The following is a 24,217-nucleotide window of genomic DNA, read 5'->3' on the forward strand; positions in this document are numbered from 1 at the left end:
AGTCGAGGTATACTCGTGCGTCTGACGTAATGCGACATAAATCTTATGTTTAAGGTAATATTTATATTTAAGCGTTAACACACGAGTTAAACAATTGATTTATAATTGCCTAATGTTAAATAGAAACATTCGCCTGATTATCATTTTTCCAAATTTTGCTTATGATATTTTGGAGATCATTCCACCATGTTTTTCTATTAAATATTGGAAACAACACATGGAATTAAATTCTTGCAAAATCCGACTCTTCGAAATCAACGAAACAGATCTAAAATATGATATATGTCGTAGGGCAATTGAAACGCATCTCATAACAGGTGATTCCCAACTACTTAATATCACAAAAGCCACTTAATACAGAAGTAATAGATGATAGCAAAAACTGCGACCCATACAAATGCGAAGGCAAGAATACACCTAGTATTACAAATCGTATTATTTTTAATAGTAAGACAACGATACAGAGAGATCGCCTAAGGGTAAGGAAAACCACAAGAAAAAGCCTGCGACGATATCTGCCAGTTCAATCAACTGTAAGCCGCGTAAAAGAACATCGCTACGACAAAATAAACTAAGTATAATATCCTAAGTAACAGACGCTATTATTTTTAGGAAAAAATGTATAGAAAGAAATAACTTTAATTCAAATTGAACAACAGTTAAGACGCCTAATTAGTAATTAGTACTGTAATTGTCAAGACGATGACATTAATTAATTAATTTAATGATCAAATTGTACCTAACGGTATATTACAAGCAAATAAGAAAGATTCAATTCAAGCTATTGGTTCTTTAAATCTCTAGTATGCGTTTAAGAGATTATTATGACAATGTTAACTTGTGTTGCGGCAGATTGTGGCGAGTTACAAATTGGATAAAATAAAACTTTCTCCATGAAAAACACACCTGCGATAACTCTCAAGGGAATTTGTCAAATCTATTTTTATAAATAAGTCTGCTAACACGCTTTTTTTTTTTAGTTCAATCACGAATCAGAAAATATCGATACATTATTTCTAACACCAGTATGATGACACCTTTATTTGATGGAAATGGAAACGTTTTTTATTTTGTTATAAAAAAATAATAAACCGTAAAACCGTGATCAACATTTAATTTTATAATTTTTATTAAAAAAACCTGTATGCTCATTAACATAGATAAAATCTCACGAACGTTGCACTCTGATTTATCTATAGTTTGAAAAAATAACACGTATATATACATACATGTACATTATATTTATTAACACTTGTTTTATTTTCTTTTTGTTTAGACATTTAAGTCACTACGTTCATTTCCTTGATGGAAATGAACATTGATTAAAGAGTTAATTACCGTAGATTTATAATTTATTCGATACACTATACTACAAAAATCTCGGCTGTGAAACTATTATAGTACGTGTTATGGATAATCTAAATCCGAACTAAAACGTTAATTTGAATTGATCTATTGCTAGCACAGAGGTTATAAATAGTGTGAGTGGTTGCACCGTTGGTCGTTGAACCCTGCGAATTGTCGCCGGCAATTGTCTCTGCAGCTGGCCCTCGCGACCGTTACCGCTAATTGCGATAGCTTCATCATTTTATAACCCTTTATGACGTACTTCCGCGGCTTTTAACATACAAATTAAAAAAAAAAACGTTCTTTTTTCAAAAAAAATCGAACATTAAATTTGTCGTAATATTTTTAATTAAAGATGGTATCTAATAGAGTATTAATATGAATAACCGTCATAACGATTAGTACTCTGCGATCCCTCTCGTGAGGTTTAATTACACACGTCAAAGAACATGCCCCCAATCTGAGCTCAGAAGCTCCTTATATAGCGTGTGCACGTAAACTCTAAACGATATCCGTTGTTCGGCAGCCCAATGAAACTACAACGTTATACACTCGAACAGCTCTATATGGCTTAACCGATTTCAAAGCACTCAAGACGTTCGCAACAAACTTGTTGCACGCCGGGAGCGTACCTAGCATAGTCATAAACTAAGTTAAACCCTCTGTCGGCAACATTGCCGGCTTCAGTGCAGTGAAATTAATTCGATTATCAGCGCACCTTGATCCCACTAAAGCTCTCAGATTCCCTCCATTACATTCACGGCCTCTGTACTTGTAATGAAACGATGTCTTGAACAGGGAACGCAAGCTTTGTCGAAATTTAACAGTTATTAAATCATTATTAATAATGTGTTGTATTTTCAATAGAATCTAAACCGAAACAATACATGAATTATTCTCTTTAATTGATCAACTATGTGATAAAGATTACCTATAATATTATAAAGAAATAAATACTGTAAAAATTAAAGTTATATTAAAACTCTAGATAGACGTAATAATATAAACTATAACATATTTTATGAATATTAATATGATTATATTATACTATAGGAATAAACATTTAATGTCATTATGGCTATTATTAAACTACAATATATTTAAGTTGATGATTTTTTTTTTCATGAATTGATAACTTCTGTAATTATTGCCAATATTTTGGTAGACTCCATATTCCAAACTGTCAGATTAAAATTGAAATTGTTCATATTAAAATCGATTCGAAAGTGTTCATAAGAATCTTCTCGATGAAATAATATATCGATTTAAATAAAGTACCTTTTCGCTCATGTAAAATTCGGTGCTATTGTCACGACTGTATTATCAGTGGCATAAATGTATTCATTATCGGGATATAAATAATTGATTTCTTCGAAGTTTTATAGCACATCGTTGTTACTCTGTATTCAGGTGGCAGCTGGTGACGGCTCAACGCTCACGCACTGGGCTGGAAGTTGATCGTGGATTCATTGTTTTTGACGTAGTCGTGTGATATTGAACCACAATAGGAAAGAGTTCAGGTCACGTAACCAAGACCGAACGGTTCGAGAATATTAAAGTTCAAATATTCAATGGGCCGAGTTTTTAGAATTCTTCCATATATATTTATGCGATGAATATTAATATACAATCGTTTATGTGTTTAAATGTTACACGTAATAAGGTATTATTTCATTTTTATTTATGACTAATCAAATTGGATTTATAGAAAGCGGTCGTTGTCAAATTGTTTACAGTAAAAAAAAAAAAAACTATACTCTATGGACAATTAAGAAAATCTCTATATAGACTATTCGCAAGAATATAGATGCATTCATAGTGGTATTAGACCTACATAACCAATGTAGTGTGTCTGCTCACCTATCGTATCGGTTACGTCAGCTCTTTATACGGTAAGCTAAATGCTGCTGAATCTTTCTTATTCATTTTTTTTTACCGCCATTTTTATTACATTCAATTCAACGACGTGAATGAATTTTCACATTTTGTTTACAAAAAAATACTTTTACCGAGTAATTTTTGTAAACGATTTTACCTTATATTTATTTCCTTTGTTTATCTCAATCATTATTAAAAAAAAAATAGTTAATGTATCGTGAATTTTTTATCTGTTTTCATATGTTAATCTACTTTATCTGTTTCTCGAGCAAACTAGCAAGTATTGCCTGTGAGCTCTACCTATCTTCGGCTGTTATCTTTAGTTACGACGCCAGCGTCGCGCACCGACGCCTCTAGCTTACGCCATAAAATCTGCATGTCCGTTTTGCAAACATTGTTTAATCTATTGTAATTAATTTAAACTAATCTCTTACTAAAAATAGTACACAATTTGATATTTGGACTTATTTATATAAGTACGTAAACATATTGCGCCTACGGAATATTGCGGAGAGTTTATCTACAAAAAGTCTAGACACCTGAAATTTATACATAATGTGTTATAAATACATTTTATTAAGTTATATAACACATTCGTTTATATAACACAGTTTGGTTAAAGTTAAAACCTGTATCGATTTTAAGTTTAACCAAAAAGTCTATAAAGACTTTTTTGAAATTTTCTTGTTTCTTTTTATTACCGTTCTGAGTATAATACGCCAAGTTGAACCAAGCTTTCCTATAATATTAAATTTTAAATAACTCGAAATTTTAAATGTACTTAACCATAATATATTAATAAGAATTGTTATGTATCATATGATAATGAATTAGGGTCAAATTCAGACCATTGGATGACCTAGCTCTCATTAATCTAAGTCATCCATTAATATGTAATAAGCTTGGGCACTAAACATAAGTTAATTTACCAAAAATACGTTCAAAAGACAGAACATTATAAGCGGGTGCTATAATGATTACATCTATCACTTAGCGTATATTATGTCCAACAGAATATTACTTTACATTCAGGCGAGCGGCCGGCGGGCGTCGGCATACGACATTATTTACATATATGCCGTTGTTCCTGCGCTCATTCATAGCCGGGCCCGCTCCGACCGCGTTGATTTATCGCCTTAATTTCATAAGTATCTTTTGTTACCACACCATCTATATTAGATATTGCTTCCAGTTTAATATCGTCTTCGCAGCTCGATAGTATAACGGAGATCATTATTCATATTTTTTAATTTAAATTTCGATGTCTTAAAAATACAATAATATATTTATCGATTGCGAAATCTAGAAAGTCTAGAAATTCAGAAGTTTCAACAGTTTCCATATCAACAAAAGGATTATTTCGGGCTCGAACGAAACGCCGACAAGACAAGCCTCACTGTATTTGTAGGTGTTTAATTTGTGTCTATAATGTATCAAATCAAATCAAGTTCATGTATTAAATACAGAAGCATTACGCTTACTGATTGATTGTCAAATTTAACACTACCACAGCGAGTGTATCTAGTGTATCTGTTCTGTGATATTAAATAAAGAATCATTAAGCTTACTGATTGATTGTCAAATTTAACACTACCACAGCGAGTGTATCCACAGCTGTTTAGTCGCTGAAGAACTTTACTGTTACAAAATAAACGTCTGTAACAATATTTTTAGTACCATCGGAGCGTCATAGTGGAATAAGTTCCAAATTTACTCAAAAAGGAGAGCTTTTGAAAAGTCCCAATACTGGCTGTAGAAGAAACTTTTTGAGCCAGTATTGTAACATTTTCAGAACACCTTAATTACCTTTATAACACATATACACTTAATATATGTCAAAGTAAGCGTCAAAAAGTTTAATTAGTATCTTTTTTATCGTACATGCTGGCGACGTCAGTGTGACGCAGAATATATGACGGCCGAAAAGTCATGTTTGATGGAATATCGACAGAAGAGATATTACGAATATTATCATGTCTGATAACGAGTATATGCCTAACTCATCGATATATATATATTAAGCTTACGGCCCGTCCTGTTTTGTTTACATCTTTATCCATTGTTTTTAATTATCCATGTACCAGTTGTACGAGTGTTTATTAACGGCACACGATATCGATCACACTGCATGCTCTGCAAATTATTCACGTCATAGTATCAACAGTGGACAGGTGTGTGTCTTGTTAAAAACTCGATATATTAATGCAGTCTTGTTTCGTTATAAATTATTTCTTTGCTCGAAATGTTCTCGTATATTATTATACGATCAAATTAAGATGATGTTTTTTTTTTTTATTTTTCCTCGAATGACTAAACTATATTATAAACAAGCAACTGCGTATAAATAGCAATTTACTCATTTGTGTATATGTGAGTTTTTATATACTCTGAGCACAAATTTGTTTGATACTATTAATGCTTGGTTACAGATTACAGACCATTTGGCGAATTTCCAAGCCTTTTTTTATTCGAATTACAAATGAAATCGACAATCAACCGAATGTTACATTAATTGTAATAAGTCTTTTACATTTCATACAATAACTTAAAAAAATCTCCATGAGGAAGGCATGGTATTGTTTTTATTATGCATGTTACATTCTGTAAGATGATCCGTGATATTTGCCGAGAACACTGCAATCTGAGTATTCGTTTGCAGCTGGCAAATCGACCGATGATTCATTAAAATCTATGTATAGTTACGATTGTTACAATATGATCTTTAAATCAATTCGGATAAAGTTGTTATTTGTGTAGCGAAGTCGAACAGATACGACTCTATTCTTGGCATTGCGTTTAGTTGGCAGTGGTCTACATGTGACTCAGTGGTGCGCTCCCATGATTATCTCTCGCGGTTACTTCGTATTGGAAGGAAAATATATTGTCAACACTCGCTGATTCAAAACGAAGCCGAATGTGGCCGATCATATTTCCGAAATGGTTCATTAGATTTCATGCGTCTAAAAGACCATTACAAAGATTAATTGCTGATGCTGTTGGATAACGATTATTCGTGGTTACACATCACAAATATGTAACGTGAACTTAACGTTTTAAGTTACGAAATGTATTTGTGAGATTAGACAGTGTCCGCTGACGTATAGTGGCGCTTCCAGTAGCGATGTACAGCGAGGCACGTTGCTGCATTCTGTGGTGGAGTCGCTAGCGAGTACGTGCGTGCTGGATGCGCCACGTGGCTCCGTCGCCTCACCACCGCACGACCGCACGTCTTATGCCGTTAGTAAACATTCACTCCGGCAGATAAACATCTTTGTAAATCCAGCCGCACGCGCGTCTTCCAATAAACACAACACGTCCTCTGTCAATATCGATTTTCGCATACACTCTCAATGTGTTCGCGTCGTGTATTAAAATCGGGATGCCTCGTACTATCAAATCAACTGAGGCGGGTTAAAGCTATTGAATAATGAATGGAGCGAGGGCCGTGATTCGAGTCACGTGTCTTTGCTCTATATTTACATTAGGTTTACATTGTACTAATTAAACGTAATTAATTTTCCTTAAAGACCGTTAACGTGAATGTCCTACTCTTCGATTTCAATATAAATACAGTTGAGTCTTTTTGTTTTATTTGTATATAAATATTATTGGTAATAATATTACTGACCGGCTCATATATTACATTAATAACGAAAGTAATTTTACATAATTACACAATATCGTGTACAAACCAAAAATCAGTATGTCGCTCATTAAAAAGTGGAGTTATTGAGAACGCTAACCGGCCCTTTGTTATATCAAAATGTACGCAAACCGCACGGAGCGGTGTACGGTCAACCGAAAATTAATTAACATACTTTGGCGCGCAACCCTCGCCGGCGGCACAGCGGCGCACAGGTGGCCGCCCACACCCTCCCCCGGCACAACCGATACGGAAATTATTTCTCTATTTTCCCTCTCACTTTATTTCATTTGCTCACTTCGCCAATTTGCCGATGGACACGAATCCGCTGATGCTACGGGGAATCCACACAAAGTGATGTTTGCTACGAGTCATACTATCCATATACTTTTAAATAGTACATGTTAACATATTAAAACCCTGTATTTTTAATAGCGTACGTAACATCAAGGTTATACTTTCGATAAGCTCTTGATAATTGTCGTTTAAAAAAATAGTGATTACAAAACTGTTTACAATTATCGAAAAAAAATCCTTACGTACTACAAGTGGTACCTCATTAGCCTCCGTAATGGGTTGTTTACCAATAAAAGATATGGATTTAATTGAATGTTTTTATAGTAAAATTATTTACGATTTTATAAATACAATATGCAAGCAAAATTTTAAAAAATTACTTAAACATGTTAACGATGGTTTATTAATTTACTTAGTGACCCTCTCTGTCTGCGCACGGGTGCAATACTGATACTAAATTTACGACATCACAATAGATACTCTAAAATTATCAGTGTTTCTTTACTATATTATTCATGCATTATATACAAAAACCTTCCTCTCGAATCACTCTATCTAAAAAAAACGCATCAAAATCGTTTACGTTATTTTAAAGATCTAAGGATACATAGAGTTTTATACAATTTGATGAAGTTTTAGTTTAAAAAAAGAAATGTTTTACAAGTACTGAACGTTTTATACGGTATACGAAATAGGTATACTTGTGTAATAACGAAATAGGGAGCTGTGAAAAAAGCTTTCTTCTATTACCTCGGCAAGGTACACGCGATACGGTCTAAACGCCACTAAATTACTGGAATTATTCCGCTGTTGGTATTAAATGCATTCCTGTTTCAGGAATCGCGTGCTACTTCTATAGCCTTGTTTCAGTAAGGGACAACACGAGTTTCTCGATATACGATTAATATTTTCAATGGTTTTTATTACTGAATTTCATAGCATTAAATCGAAAAATAAATTACTGTTACATACGACGTTTTAGACATGTAGTAGCTGTATAATTGTATTGCTTATTTTTACTGTAAAACTATAAAATTCTACAGAGCGAGAAAAAAAACATTTAAGTTTATTATTTTATCTTATTTTATACGTATATAGTATAAAACAAAGTCGCTTACCGCTGTCTGACCCTATGTATCATTAGATCTTTAAAATCACTAAACGGATTTCGATGCGGTTTTTTTGAATAGATAGCTTGATTCAAGAAGAAGGTGTTTGTAAATAACACATGGACAATATAGTAAAGAAACGTTGATAATTTTAGAAGTTTCTAATGTGACATTGTAACATCTTTCGTTGTATATATAATATCAGTATTTTAACGGTGCAAAGCCGGGTCAGGTCGCTAGTTAGTATATAAGAATACTAACTAATGGTTGATTTAAAAGCAACCATCATGGACTTTATTATGGACATAATCCTTTGTCACAGCAATTCAAAATATTTATAATCCCGCTCCACTCATTTCGTTAGGGTCGCAATATATTCATCGCTTTTTTTTCAATTTGACAAACATGCACTGGATGAACTACAATCTATACTTCCATAACTTATATTACTCTATAAATATGAAAGTAACTCTGTTTCGCTCTTTAACGACCAAACCAATGAATCGAGTTTGATGAAATTTGGTGTGAAGCAAACTTGACCTCTAAGGTAGAACATAGGACCTTTTTAAATATGACATGACAACCCCCTAAAACGTGGAAAGCCGCGGGCGAGAACTAGTACGACATAATACGTCATAAAGTGTTTATTGATATCATTTATAAAGAAGATAACAACTTATCCCACACTAATTATAAGAGATTAATCTTTCACAGTTGTGTATTTTTCTCTAATTTTAGGTGATTAATTTTTTATATTAAATTAAGCCTATTAATAACACTTTTAGTTAATTGAGTTAAAAGCCTCAGATAAAAAATCTATACTAATATTACGTGTAAAAAAACGGTCTGTGTGTTACGCTTTCACAGCTAAACTAATGACCCAAATTTGATGAAATTTAGTACGAAGCAGTATTAAACCCTAAGGAAGATCATACTTTAAACACGGGCCCCAATATTAAACCCTAAGGAAGAACATACTTTAAACTTAAGACCCTAAATTACGGGCGAAATCTAGTTTTTCCTCTTTTGAATACGTTTCGTATAATGGCGACACTGCGTTATAGATAACTGTAAACAAAAGTCTACAAAGGATTCTACGGACGTTAGAATATGTTTTGTTTCTATATTACGTATTTACCTCGTCGTGGAGTTATGAGTAATGCATAATAAGTGTATTTACGTTTTTACTTGTAATCAATCATGCTGAGCTACCGAGTATGTATACATCATTGTCATTACACCCATTCATTGTTAAAATTATCATTTAAATATATATTTAAATATTTCTTTATTTATTATATTCATTAGGTTAACTCGTATATGAATAGTATTATTAGTATTTAAATATATCAATCATTTTATTTAAATTATACTTTGTACATATGTTTATTTTGTTAGGATAAAACATAGCAATGTAGGTTAGCAATGCCAAGATGTGGCCATTTCGTTTGTTTAAGCAAGCAAGCAAGCAAGCAAGCGAGTCTAATTGTTATACTTTAATTATATTTTAAACATACGTAGTAAACCCCTGTTGATTGAAATGTACTTAATTAAATTGATGATATTTAGCTAATTTGTGCATTGAACTTCTTTTTTTAGGATTAAAAACTTATAAGTTGAAATTTTAATTAAATAATATATTTAAACATTAATAAAAAAACACATAACGAATCATTCTACTACCTAATAAATATTCTCCAAAACGTTGATTTCAATATAAAAAGACTCCTTTTAATGTAGGGGGATTGTTTTATAACTAACAGCGCCCCTCGTTGTTCTATATTCAATTTTAAATATGTAAATTTCCCCAATTCATACAGTTCGCCATATTGATTGACGTTTTTGACATTTTCACTAACGGGTCGTAGCGTGAAGTTCCACAACCTATCTCAATATCCTATCTAAAACAAAATATATTTCTCCAGTGCAACTAGCTGTACTTGAGACGAAAGATATTCACCATACAAAATCTCCAAATTTGTAAAATAGATAGATATAAATAGAATGCATCCGATACCACCCCATGATTATTATAACGCAAGGGGTCCCATTATTGAAATGATCTTTTTTTCCGTTATAGCATTACCGTATAAATATCACCCTTCATTTTAGCTGCATACATTCCTATTATTTAATTTGATTAGTTGCCTAATTAACAAACTAATTAAAATATTTTTTTTAATTCACCTACCACGTAGATTCTTTTCTACATGTCAAAGGTATGTAAAGGTACAACGTTACCGTAACTGGCAACCCCAAAGTTACTTAACACGTTCATATCAAATTGATAGACATTGGAATATTTCAAATTCATTTCGTGAACGAAACGTACTCGTACGTTGATCAGTGCCGACCCCCACATGCCGAGCGGGCCCTTATTGCGGACACTTGTCATATCACAAAGGGGGCCAGGGCTCGGGGGCGATGCTTTATTATTTTAATTATTGCACGTTCACAGCCCTTTGTCAGTCCAGACCGCCACTGTCGCCTTGAATTAATCTGAATTGTCCTAATTGAAGATCCTCGCTTTAATATGTGAACGTTTATTAATAATTGCCCGGTTTGTGCGAATAATAATTAACTTGGAATATTTGACTTGTTGAGTAGAAGTTTTTGGAAACATTCCTTCTCGTATTTAAACTGTCTTCGTTGTAAAACTGAATGCGGTATTTCTTTAGTGGTTATATATAGTAGTATTGGAACAGCTTGTAAGTAACAGCCTGTATAAATCCCTGTGCAACAGATTCTTCTCGGGTTTTTTTTTGCGTTTTGCAACACGCCGTGCTAATGCGTTTTGTGCACACACATCTGGCAGACTTTCATACGACAAATTCAGACAGGTTTCTTCAAGATGTTTTCATTTACTGTCGAGCACGAGATAAACTATAAACAGCGCTTGAAAACTCGGTGGTACTCGCTCGTATTTTTACCTCAGATTGAGTTAAAAAACATTTCGGTTGAAAAAATTAATACTGTATTAAGACTATTTAGAAAAAACAAGACTTAATACTTAGAATAAAAAATGAACAATAGTTAATTATGTTCACTTTCATCAACCCGCATTGGAACAGCATGGTGGACTATGTTCCTCCTTCTCGAAGTGAGAGGAGACCTTAGCCCAGCAGTGGGGAATTTAGAGGTTGTTTTTGTTGTAATTATGTAAAACAAAATGTATGAAATATTTACCAGTTGAAAGAGATTAACAAATATTTCGTCAGATCTATAAGACGGTGTACATGTATCTATCGAGTAACAGCGCCGGCACGGGGACACAGTGGAAGGCGGGCGGCGCATATTTTTACTCTCTCGAGCCGATCTTCATAACAAAATTCTCCGTTTTGATATTATATTTATATTGTTAACGTTCGTACCTGCATATTTCTAACGGTAAATATGAAAATTTCGAGAATGCCTACGCGCTCTTCTTTCGCGTCCCGAACGAACAAAGGTCTATCGTAAGCATCTATTATGAAAATCTCGATTCGGATTGCTTTCGGATTATATGTATTTTTTTAATAAACTTTATTTCCTCGAGAATTTTGTCCTTTATATATTTTTTGGAACATACACGTGTGACTATTTCTATTCAAGTTTTAATTAAACTTCATCTGTCCATAACTAATAATATATATATACAAAACTTTATTTCAAGCTACTTATAATAAAGAAATATATTGATTATATAAGACTAATATTAACAATATTTTTAATTATTTAAACACACTTTTAACGATAAAATTATTTGATAACAAGGAAATTAAATTAAATAAAAATTCGTTTTAAAATTTTGTAATTGTTTAAATAGAGTGTGATTTTTATTAAACTGTACATTTAAAATTAAATATAACGTAATATAATAATAATCGTTTATTGAACTCATTACTACAATTATACTATATTCCGTGTACTGAATGTAATTCGTAAGTGTTTGGTACTGTTTAACTGAATTAACCTTACGACGTACTTTCAAATGAGACCGGAAAATTTTCAAGGTATGAAGGTATATCTTAGTCCATGTTTTAAATAGTTATAAACACTTTAAATTTACTTGGTATGACTTTCTTCTAGAATCTATCCCATACTTAGTACAACCCACAACCAAATAGTTATATATTTATACAAGATTATATAGACGATGAAAAGCTTATACTTGTTGACTTCCAAGCAGGATATATTATATACTTTGTATTTTCAATGTTGAAAAAAGAGTCACTACTTAATTTCTTGCTAGTTCTCAGTAGAATCTACATTCCGAACTGGTACTCAATTAATATAGTTTGTAAATTTAGTTGAATAAAACGTATTTTGATTTTGGTTTTTTGATTTTATTAATTTCTGGTTAATAGAGTAAGCTAGTGTAACTAGAGTCATATATGATATATCATAATAAGTAAAATACGGTTAATATTTATTATAATGTTAGTGTCAATAGATCATAAGTACCATTCAGTCTTTCTACTTTATATAAAAGAAAATGATGACACTTTACCTATACTGTGAAGGAAAATTCCTACACAATGTAGGTACTTAGGACTTTATTAATAGCGTATTGCATATAACCACAGCTATATTCTATTACATGAAACGCAGCAGTAAATCTTGTTTTTGCTTACGTTAATGTATTAGCGCAAAGCCACAATACGATTGGAAGTTTACAAGGCGCGCATCCGAATAAGTAAGCAAACACCGTATGACGTCAGCCGGAGCAAGTGGGGGGCTATTCTGAAGAAATTATCTAATTATCTTTGAGTTTATATAACGAAAAGTTTCTCGGTAATACCGTAGCTCTTGATCGTTGTGACAATTACCTTTTATTAAAGTAGTTGTCTAGTAAAGCGAGATGGACCGACGATCTGGTCAAGTTCGCTTGGTATCGCTGGATGCAGGTCGCTACTCACCGGTCAAGGTGGAAATCATTGGGTGAGGCCTATGTTCAGCAGTGGACGTCCTACGGCTGAGATGATGATGATGATGATGATGAAAGTAGTAGTTTCTGTAGGGTGTGTCCCCGTCGTGAGAAGAGGGAGGAGTCTATTGAGTACTCTATGTCCTTTTCTATACCTCAAGACATGTCTATTCTAATTATCGTCATGATCGGTTAAATATTAAAGATGCTTTATCAAACGAATGTTAAACAACTCACTTCCGAATTCATAATATTTGTTTGACGTATGCCAAATAAGAATTTGACTTTTACACTTAGAGTTTCCCTTGGGGTTGGACTCTTTGCTGTTATTACTGCGTATTCTCGTAACGATTGTTGATATTGATGTTACCTTAGACGGACAGAGGCCTGCACTTATTTCCAGGGTTTCTTCCCGTTGGATACGGAACTCTAAAACACGCTTTATTAGTTGAATCTTAAGAAGTAAACAAAACAGATTCTTTTAAAACGCTCTCTTGTTTATAGTCTTCAAAACATTAGCAAAAGTTTCTGATATCGGCTTTATGGTTTTGGCAGCGTTTCATTTATATTCGTTAAAAAATCTTTATTTATTTTTCGTATTTTCACAGCGTCAGTATAAATATACTATCTATACTAATATCATAAATGAGAAAGTAACTCTGTCTGTCCGTTGTTATACCACGCGCAAACTACTAAATCAAATTTGTTTTAATTTTGTATAAAGCAAGCTTGAACTATAAGGAATTAAAGGATAATGTTTCTATGATATGCCTGACGACCAAGTTTTGGATTACTATATTTTATAATTGTATTGTCAAATATTTTAGATGATTTGGTTGAAAATGGAGGATGAAACAACAAAATTAGAATAAGAGTTGTAAATTAGATATAAGAAATGATAACTTTAGGAACCAGAGCAGTTTAGTTGAACATATTGTTTGTGTTGTTGCAGCGAGCGGCGCGCTCGCAGCCGGCACCATTGCGTCTCCGTGGAGCACGGCGGCCGGCGCGCCCGACACCAACGGATCGGGCGGCGCTGACGCCAAGCACCTCGATGTCGGCGAGGCCAGCGATGATGAAAAGGTAACAATATGCTGTTACACTAATAAATACCTGACTGTTCTTTTTATCTTTATCTGTACATAGTATAAAACAAAGTCGCTTTCCAGTCTCCCTCTCTATGTGTGCTTAGATCTTTAAAATTACGCAACGGATTTTGATGCGGTTTTTTTTAAAGATAGAGGGACTCGAGAGGAAGGTTTTTTGTATATAATAAATGACACTATATAAGTTTCTACTGTGATGTCGTAAATAAACAAATTCTGTCGCACCCGTGCGGAGTGGGTCGCTAGTTATTTTCTATCAAATACAATTTTTACTCAAGTATTAAAATATATTCTTGTAATCATTCTGTTTCGTGATTATTTTTTTGTTATTGTTTTTTTTTTACATTGTTATTGTTATAGTAAACGAAAAAACATTACTTGCATTTATGCTCTATTCGTGTATGTGTATCTTTCTGTAACCGATACCTTTACGGGCTTTACGGACATAAGGCACTGGGTAGTTGGTAATGAAACTAGATGTTCCCGAGAGAGCCTTACACAACTTTATCGAACAAACAAAGTTTCAGCTAGTAATTTTCTTTTTGTTTATCTGTGGTCACACAATAAAGTCTCAATGTAAACGATAGTTGATCTTATAATTACTGTAATGGGCTGAATTTTTAACATAGTGACAAATCCCATATAATTGGCAAGGCAAAAGGCATTATAATTGTACACGAACACTATGCTACTGTGCATTCTTTTAAAATCAGAAACCAATTATATGACTATTGAAAAAAATCAATCAAATCAATATTAACGTGCTTTTCGAGGCTTTTTTTATGGAATAGGTTTGCGGACGAGCATATGGGCCACGTGATGGTAAGTAGTCACCATCACCCATAGACAATGACGCTGTAAAAAATGTTAACTATTCCTTATATCGTCAATGCGCCACCAACCTTGTGAACTAAGATGCTATGCCCATTGTGCCTGTACCTACCTGTAGTTACATTGGCTCACTCACCCTTCAAACCGGAACACAACAATACTGCGTACTGTTGTTTAGCGGTAGAATATTTGATGAGTGGGTGGTACCTACGCAAGCGGGCTTGCACAAAGTACATTATACCACTAATCACCCTCCCACCAAGTACTTACATTTGAGAGTCACATTTATTACCCAAAAGACGTAAGTCAGATTCTCAAACATCTCAATCTGTTGTAAAAGTGACATTATCAAACGAAACAGTTAATACTTACCAACAATAACATCAAACATTTGCTTTCCCTTATAATACTTTCAGTAGTAATTGAACAATCCCGCGGAACCTCGCGTTTGCATGAACGTACAAATATTAGCTCGGAGCATATTCCGAGTAAGTGAATCACTATATTTCGTCTGAAGCGCCTCCCGCTCGAAGGAGTCGGCCGGCGTTATTTTTATTTTCTTTTGAGAATAGAACCGGCTCTATTAATTACAATGACGCACCTCTTCGCTTTCGTGTTCGAACTTATTTGTGCGCTCGTGTTACAGCGCAAATTTGAATTTTACCTAAATTCGAAAATGTTCAATTGTCTCAGATTATATCATATATTTTATTTCCCTGCATTGGAACAGCGTGGTGGAATATGTTCCAAACCCTCACCTTAATGAGTAGACCTTAGCCCACCAATGGGAAATTAACAGGCTGTGACTGTTACTATTTCACGTATCACCGTAAAGAAAACAGTTTTCAAGAAAAATATGTAGTTATTTTTAATATACTTTTAAAAGATGTTTATGGTTTTATGGTATATGGTAGGTATAAATATTCCTTTTTAATAAATACAGTATTGGCAATATTAATCGCTCTTTCTAAAGGAATTGTAACACCAAAAGTGTTTGCAATAAAAGTGAAAAGTTGTAATTGTCTGTATACTAGACTATTTAGCGGGTTATTATGAAATTAGTCGTATTACTTCAGCTAACTGTAACCTTCATAATATGTTTGCTTACAGACATATGTTAATAGCATCTGGTTTGTGTGATAAACCGAAACACTATTACGAGACGTGCTATGTTTTGCAATAGTGCATTTTGGCGGGAACGATAGATACAAGATATAGAAACGTTAACTAGCGGACCTATATATATACTTGTATACCTTGACTATAACTTCACCCTGAACCATCCATTTATTTTGTTAACTATTTGAAATTCAATACAACAACAACAGACTGTAAATTTCCCACTGCGTGGCTAACGCCTCCTCTCCCTTTTGAGGAGAAGATTTGGAGATGTTCCACCACACTGTTTTGATTAGTGGAATATACATGTGACAGGATTTCTATGAAATTAGACATATACAGGTTTCCTTCACCGCGGAGCACGAGATGAATTATAAACACAAATTAAGCACATGAATATTCAGTGGTGCTTTCCTGGGTTTGAACCCGCAATCATCGGTTAAGATGCACACGGTATAACCACGGAGCCATCTCGGTAATACACTTACATATACTTCGTATTAAGATGGTTAAAACTCCTAAGATATCTTGGTCAATATCCAAAAATCCGCGTTCTCGATTAAAACGCTTTATTGAATGCATATTGATTGGACTATTTGTGTTTTATAGCCTATTTCAACCATTAGTAGAGTAAAAACAAATAAACAACATTGAAATGAAGCGTTGTCATTGGTCGACATCTTGTATAAATGTGTGATGTGATATTCATTTAATATTATGGATTCGTGAAAATGACGTATAGTATTGGATATCGACGAGTTGTTACCGTAACTTTGGAACTAATAAATTATTAATAAAACAATAAAGCATTCATAATGTAGCAGAACTATTAACAGATCTCATGAAATCTGTTAATCTAAAGTTCGTTTGTGTAATCAATTTAAATATTATTTATTCAGATAGGCTCATTGTAATCACTTTTAAATCATGTTACGTTATTGAATTAAATGTGTAAATATCGTAGATAGAAGCAGAACTAGTACTTCGATTGGAATATGCTTCAAGTATTGAAGGACAATATGTGCCCACTTGTTGTAAGGTAAGGTACACGGTATGACTCAATATATTATAACAGTACAGAATTTGTTAGATACTTCTAAAATTATCAGTACTTCTTTGCAGTATTCTCAATGTATTATGTCCAAAAACCTTCCTTTCGAATCATTCCATCTATTAAAAAAAACCGCATCGAAAACCGATGAGTGATTTTAAAGATCTAAGCATACATAGGGTACAGCCAGCGGTAAACGACTTTGTTTTATGCTATGTAATGATGTACAGATCAAAATAAAACATTGTAACTTGTTGGTATAATAACTACTATGTTGATAGTGCAGTTTCCGAAAGTTGTCTTCACACTGGGAATAGCTAAATAGTAAAGTCGAATTATCGCTTCGACGACAGTTGCAAATCAAATCAAGTTTATTCAAGTAAACTTCACAATGAAGCGTTTTTGAATCGTCAATAACCAAATACTACCACCGTTTCGGAAGCGTGTTGCGTGTTGAATGATATCGGGACAAGTAGGATACCTGATGATAACTTCCTACTATCTATAATGTCTGAATGTGCAAGTAATACCTTACGCGCAATTTCAATGCAATCGCAACACTGACCCTCCTTATCCCAATTTTATTTGGGGTCGGCGCAGAATGCCTTCTCCTTCCATGCTTCTCTGTCAGACGTCATCTCACAAGTAACATTATTTCAAACCATATCTTTCACACAACACCGGTACCTGAAATTAGTAACAAAATAAATCCAAATAAATCTTCTAAGAAATTGTCAATTGTCAGATAGTTTCAGTTCGTTTGAAGTTGTATGTAAAGATTAGTAGAATTGTTAGGTTGGTACAAATTTATCCTCAAATATTGAGTTGAGTATCTTGAAACCATATCTTTGAATCGCTCAAGAGAACGTTTTAATTTTTATTAGGTGTAGGTATATTGGCGCTCAGCAATGATATCATCTTTAAATTTATATTATTGGAATAAACTTAGTCACATAAATTTAAAAACCATTTCGTACAAAACCTTTACATAACAATTAAACTACTCGTATCTGGTACCTATTGGTGAAATTCGCCAATTTTTTAAACGATTGCCGCCCAATTTTTTCATTTACTTTTTTCATGTATTCTTTCGACTGATGCAAAAGCACGCGTTTTTGAAGCTAATTTAAATTTAACGAATTAAAAATAACCTATTTGTCTTAAAAAAAGAACACGTATTTTAAGATATATAAATCTACAAAATTCTAGTTTATTTTGCTGTGCGTTAAAGCCAATCTTGGGTGTACAAATAGGTCAAACTTACCATAAAAAAATCATAATCTGTATGAATGAATAAAAGGATTGTTCCAATTCAATTTGCAAGATTTGAAAAAAACATTGCAAGTTAAATAAAATGTTGTAAAAATATAATTATAGATGTTTCTTATTAAAATAGATTATAAAACAAGCCAGACCAACTGATTCCTTAGCACGTACCATAGGCTACTCCGTGTTAATATTACCTTACCGCACACCCTACGTTACGCTTAAGTTCTTTTAACTACTGTTCCAATTTTAAACGTCAAATTTAATTTACGAAATTTACTTGAAATGATTTTGTCATTAATTAAAATTGATACAAAAAGTTACAACTGAAATTACCGTTACAGATTTAAGATTCAATAAAACGGAATATTCACAGAATCGTTTCGGTTTTTCTTTGAGCATCAATCGAGGCATATTTTTTTCGACTTAATGAAACAAAAATAATTGCTCATAAACTTTTGGTGCAAAAGTTTAATTTTGAGTGTAAACAAACGAATCTTGGATTCGAATTAAAATAAAATAAAAAGATATTAAGTGTTATAGCTTCGGTATATATTATCACACTATCAATATAATAAGCATCATTGACATAGGAATTACGTGTATTTGGCTTCTGGGCTTAACAGCTGCAGATTCAATACTTAATGCAACTATTTGTCTTGTACGTTGGGCCCGTTTGGGTACGTTGGTTATCTGAATAGTGATTCAAAAAATAAAAATCATACATAAACTATATTGATTCAATAAGCACTCGAAAATATTTACTAATAACATCCTCTTTTTTGAATTTGGAAGTCAGCGGCCAATATTAAAAGACAAGCCAATTGCGGAGTAGAGATTATTTTAGTGACAAGTATGCTTGTTTATATAGGTAAACTCTCATAGACCGTGATCATACGTGATTTCCTAGGAAGAGACCAAAGAGTAAAGAAATTCAGAGAGTGTATCGTCTATACTCAGTTCTCAATTCAAGGCTCAATAACTTTTATTGGACCGATTCCCTAAAGAAAAGAAAATTGAAACCTGGGCGCGTACCCCCTGAGTTTTCATGTTTATGAATTACGTTATGAATTTAAAACGCAATTTAAAGACATGAAAATGCTGCTTCTATTAATCTCGTGTTCGTGTGTCTTTCGAAAGAAGTTCTGTCACTGACCTGCATTGGAGCATGGAACAAGCACGAAACCTCTTTAGAAGGAAATGTACTGGCTGTTACGTTCTGTATGGATTTTTTTCTTTTACGTAATAATTAAATACTAAAAAGTATTTAATGCAAAAAAAATACGTCCATAACAGGACATATCGAACGTTAACGACATAAAAGCTAAAAATAAACACGAAATCTTGTTAATGTTTTGCGAAATCAGTTCAAAAGCTAAAAATATTCAAAATGTTCTTATTGTGGATAGTTTTCGTATCAAAGTTAATTACTGTTTATCACGTGTTATGTTTAAAGATATCGATGCCATATACAGAAGGAACGGGGCAGCGGTACGTTTATTTAAGGCAATAATTACAATATCTCGTTCAGTCGAAATCGAACGGGTAATTTAATCTTTTAAATTAATTCGACTCGACTTACTTTTTTTTTTTTTGAAAACTTTTACTCGAACGCGTGACCCTATTAATCAATAAACGAAGGTCATTGAATACAAACATGGTTTAATTGTTATAACGTTTTGCTGACTGTTCGGCGATTGCAACTGTACAATTATTCCAGCTACATTCAATGTGCACAATTATCACTATTCACTAACAATAGGTCTCAACTTGATTCAGTACATTCTATATATGAAATAACGTAAGCTTAAATGTTCCATTTTGGCTTCGATTTTTGGCATCACAACCATAAATTATTAAAGAAAAAAAAAATATACACGTGACAGGAGTAAAACCTTTTTACATGAGCGTCAACTTTTTTTTAAAAACGTTCCATTTCGAAACGTGGTCGCCGTGAAAAGTTTCACTTGAAATAGCTCCCGAATACCCGTGTCTGTACAACATCTCAAGCGATGAACACGGGAAATTGCTAAGATACACTAAACCGCTAAATCACTCTCGTGTGCACTAAACTAAACAATGAGAATCCGGTTCGAATCCATTCAACCTATTTGGGTGAATCCAGGTTACGCAGATGATCAAGCCGTATTGATTTTTTTAACGTCCTTTGAGCAGGCAGATGCGTTTTTGTTTATTTTTATTTTAGACGTGCTTTTGTTTTATTTGCTTTTTTACTAACGTGTTTATTTCTAAAAGGCGATATGTGTGTTATTGTTTGATAATAATATATTAGTTTTTCATAGCTTACTTGTGTGTTTTAAGATTGTTAAATGTTAATGATTTTAATGAATGTTATAGATTTTGTTCATTACAATTTGACAGTGATTAAGTGAGCTGGGCTTCTGGACTTAACAGTTGCAAATTCAAAACTCATGGCAACTATTTGTCTTGCGAATAAAGCCCTTGGCTACACGTTCGTCGTTCTCTGAGTCATTAAGGCATCCATATTTTTATTTATTACGCACCTGACAAACAAAACTATTTAGTTATCTCATTGACTAAATTTTATATTTTTAATTAGTCATTGTCTTGTAAAAATTTCATATCAAGTGCAATAAACAAATATTGTTTCAACAAATCCTATCCAACATATTCTTTCTAATATTATGAACACAAAAGTGAGTTTGTTCATATCTCAACTCAATCATTAAGTAAAGTAGTAAGAAGTACTAATATTTGCATATTCGTCTGGTGTACGGAAAAGAGGCCGTAAAGATGATGGGTAATACCGCTCCTGCCATACACGAGCAATACCGCGCGCAGAACTAGTTGATTATTAAGCTGCGTTCTCGCTAAAGACAAAATACAAATTTTCGTTGTTATCGACTAATGTTAGTCTAGAATTACCTTGAATGGATACAATAGATAGGTTTTTTGAAAAAACATTGCATTTACTGAAAGTGAAAGCGCACCTTAACGAGACGGCGTCAGATATTCTGAAAAACAAATGAACCGAGCGGTATCCCCGACTTCACCGTATTAGCGACTAAAAGCATAATTAATTTAACCTACAATTTAAGTCAATCGAGACTGCTAGTTCTGAAGTAACGATTTTCAAGGTCCGAAGCGGTTAACCCAACCTTACAAAGGGGACCCTGAGACCACTATTATTCAGATATACGAAAACCAATATCAATTTAGCTATTTCCATTACATAAGCCACAATATTAATATAGAAGGACATAATAAATCACCTATATGGGAGAGGATAAATTGCTCCCGCAATATTTTAATGACGAGAAATTTACGCTCATATAGGACGTTGATACATTCTAATTTAAACGTTGTATTAATAATCTAGCTTATGAGATTTATAATGAAAGTTATTATTATTAATAACATGATTTTTCAGCTGTTTCTATACTGTCCAAAGTTTTGATTTATTTTTAACAACGATTGAAATAATGTAATATAAATTTCGATACTAAAACAGAATATTAAATAATTACCTATATTATCTAATGTTGCCATCAAAATGTCTTGCCATTCTTTCTGTGATAAAAAACAAAAGTGATTCTATTTTTAAAAACTATTAATGATGTTTCATTTGTGTCCTTAGGATTTATCGGCAGCGGACGCGGAGGGAGTGTGGTCTCCTGACATCGAACAGAGTTTCCAGGAGGCCCTTGCGATATACCCTCCGTGCGGCAGGCGGAAGATCATCCTCTCAGATGAGGGCAAGATGTACGGTGAGTCCGGACATGCTAGATAACCTTATAGGTTTTACCGAGACAATGATAACTTTTCAATTCAATCTACACTAATATTTCAAATGCGTAAGACTAAAAGAAAGTGAATCTTATTGAGAATAAGTGTTTATTATTAGTCACTAAAACTAAAGTCAAGTTCATTTAAAATAATATCTGAATAGTATTTAGCACAGATCATTAGCCGAGCCCAGATATTGTCATGTTCATAAACAACGCCTTCATTATCTGGGTTACTCTCAGTCTTACTCACCGCAATCAAGCATCAGTTGTTTACGTAACTTTCTAATATGAACACGTACATGTCAATTTAATTGAATTATGAATTGCTATCAAGGCCATACCTAAAATGAACAATGGTGTAGCACGAGACAAAAGGCACGGTAGATATTGATGTGAGCCGACAAAGCGGTTTGCGCAATAGGATTCCACGGAAAGACGTGAACCGACAATTATTATCTCTCTCGATCGGTGTGTCGTCGATTCGAGGAAGCTGCAGTCGCGGCTTTTGTTCAATCTCGCCTGCAATCTTCGAAATTCGCGAACTAGTTCAGGACACGTGTCCCGTTTTCGACACTTGTTTATTTTTAAAATGGTTCAGTTAGCGGAAAGCGTACGAGCTAAGAAATAAATCTTTGAAAGACTTTATTAGATTAGTCTTCCTTTTGAGCTTTTTAATAATAATAATTTCGAACAAACTTCGGGATAGAAATTTGTAATGTGGAATCGTTATTTGAAAATTATATAGGATCGTATAAAACGTTTCTTAATCTTCGAAATAAAAGGAATACTAATGAATGAATTAATTTATCACAGCAATAAAATCTTGACCGTAAAAACGTTATCGACCTAATTTAAACGGAGACTGATGATTGTAATGTAAGCTCAGTTTCTGTAAACTGAAGGGCGAGGGGAATTTTTTCACGGTGCACTGTTAACTAAGGAAGCTCGTTAACGGTACGTGACGATCACCGAAAGAAACCTTTTCCCTTCACTAAATTAACAGCCGGAGTAAATCTCTCGTGTTTCGAGTAACTTTTGCTGAGACACTTTCAAAAATAAATGGATAATGGTTATAATCGTCGTAATCGTGCATGACTTCAGCGTTAGGAATACTGCCAAGATTCTGAGTGTTTTGAGTGTAATTTGTATCTTAGATGACTGTTTTTTTCCCTGGCAGCGTCGTTAATATCACTTCTTTAGATAATCTTAGTTTTCAGTGCAACGGTAAGAGATTGCGTCAATACCTACACACCGCTAGTTCGAACCGGTAAGGTTGTAGCAAAATATAAAACTTTTTAATTTTATGTCTTCATACTAAAACGTATGTCATGATGCCGTTATGTCAATGTTGTTGGTTTATATTAAAACCCGTCCTACATTAAAAAAAATCTAATATTTCTGGTAAGATTTGTACGATGAACCTGCATCGAAAATAACATTGCCTGATACTTAGGGGATCGGAGCTCTAGGTCGATATGGTATATATGATATATATATGATATATAATATTCTGAATTCAAAATGATTTTTTTTTATCACAAATATAAATTTACTTCAAAAAATTCAATTGTACGATTGATTTCAAACCTCTTTTATAGCCTTAAAACCTCTTTGTTCGCTGAAAAGAAAATTTAAAAAAAAATCCCATTAATTTCGAATATGTATTTCGGCGAGGAATATTGCAGAGAATGAATGCCATATCGACGACGTATATGAACCAGATAATACAAATGATGACGCCGTGTTTTGTTTTGATTGAAACTCGTGCACTGAGACTTAAGTCAATAATGAAGAATTGGACGCGATCGTGGAATTCATATTCATCTTAAACTGCGTCAGAGTTAACAGCGCCCTTTCAACACGTGCGATAATACGATGCTGATCCATTTGCGTC

The 24,217-nt window shown here is 33.4% G+C and overlaps 1 protein-coding gene across 4 annotated transcripts in view; it reads left to right on the forward strand.

Moving 5' to 3' along the window:
* Positions 1-24,217, forward strand: part of LOC124544002 (protein scalloped) — an 84,876-nt gene that overhangs the window by 37,772 nt on the left and 22,887 nt on the right. For all 4 annotated transcript variants that reach the window (XM_047122348.1, XM_047122349.1, XM_047122352.1 and 1 more), the window contains exons 3-4: positions 14,133-14,263; positions 22,173-22,302. In XM_047122348.1, coding sequence (XP_046978304.1) covers positions 14,133-14,263; positions 22,173-22,302 — 261 coding nt within the window. The remainder of the gene's footprint in view (positions 1-14,132; positions 14,264-22,172; positions 22,303-24,217) is intronic.

Source organism: Vanessa cardui, chromosome 4 (assembly GCF_905220365.1).
Source record: "Vanessa cardui chromosome 4, ilVanCard2.1, whole genome shotgun sequence".
NCBI lineage: Eukaryota > Metazoa > Arthropoda > Insecta > Lepidoptera > Nymphalidae > Vanessa > Vanessa cardui.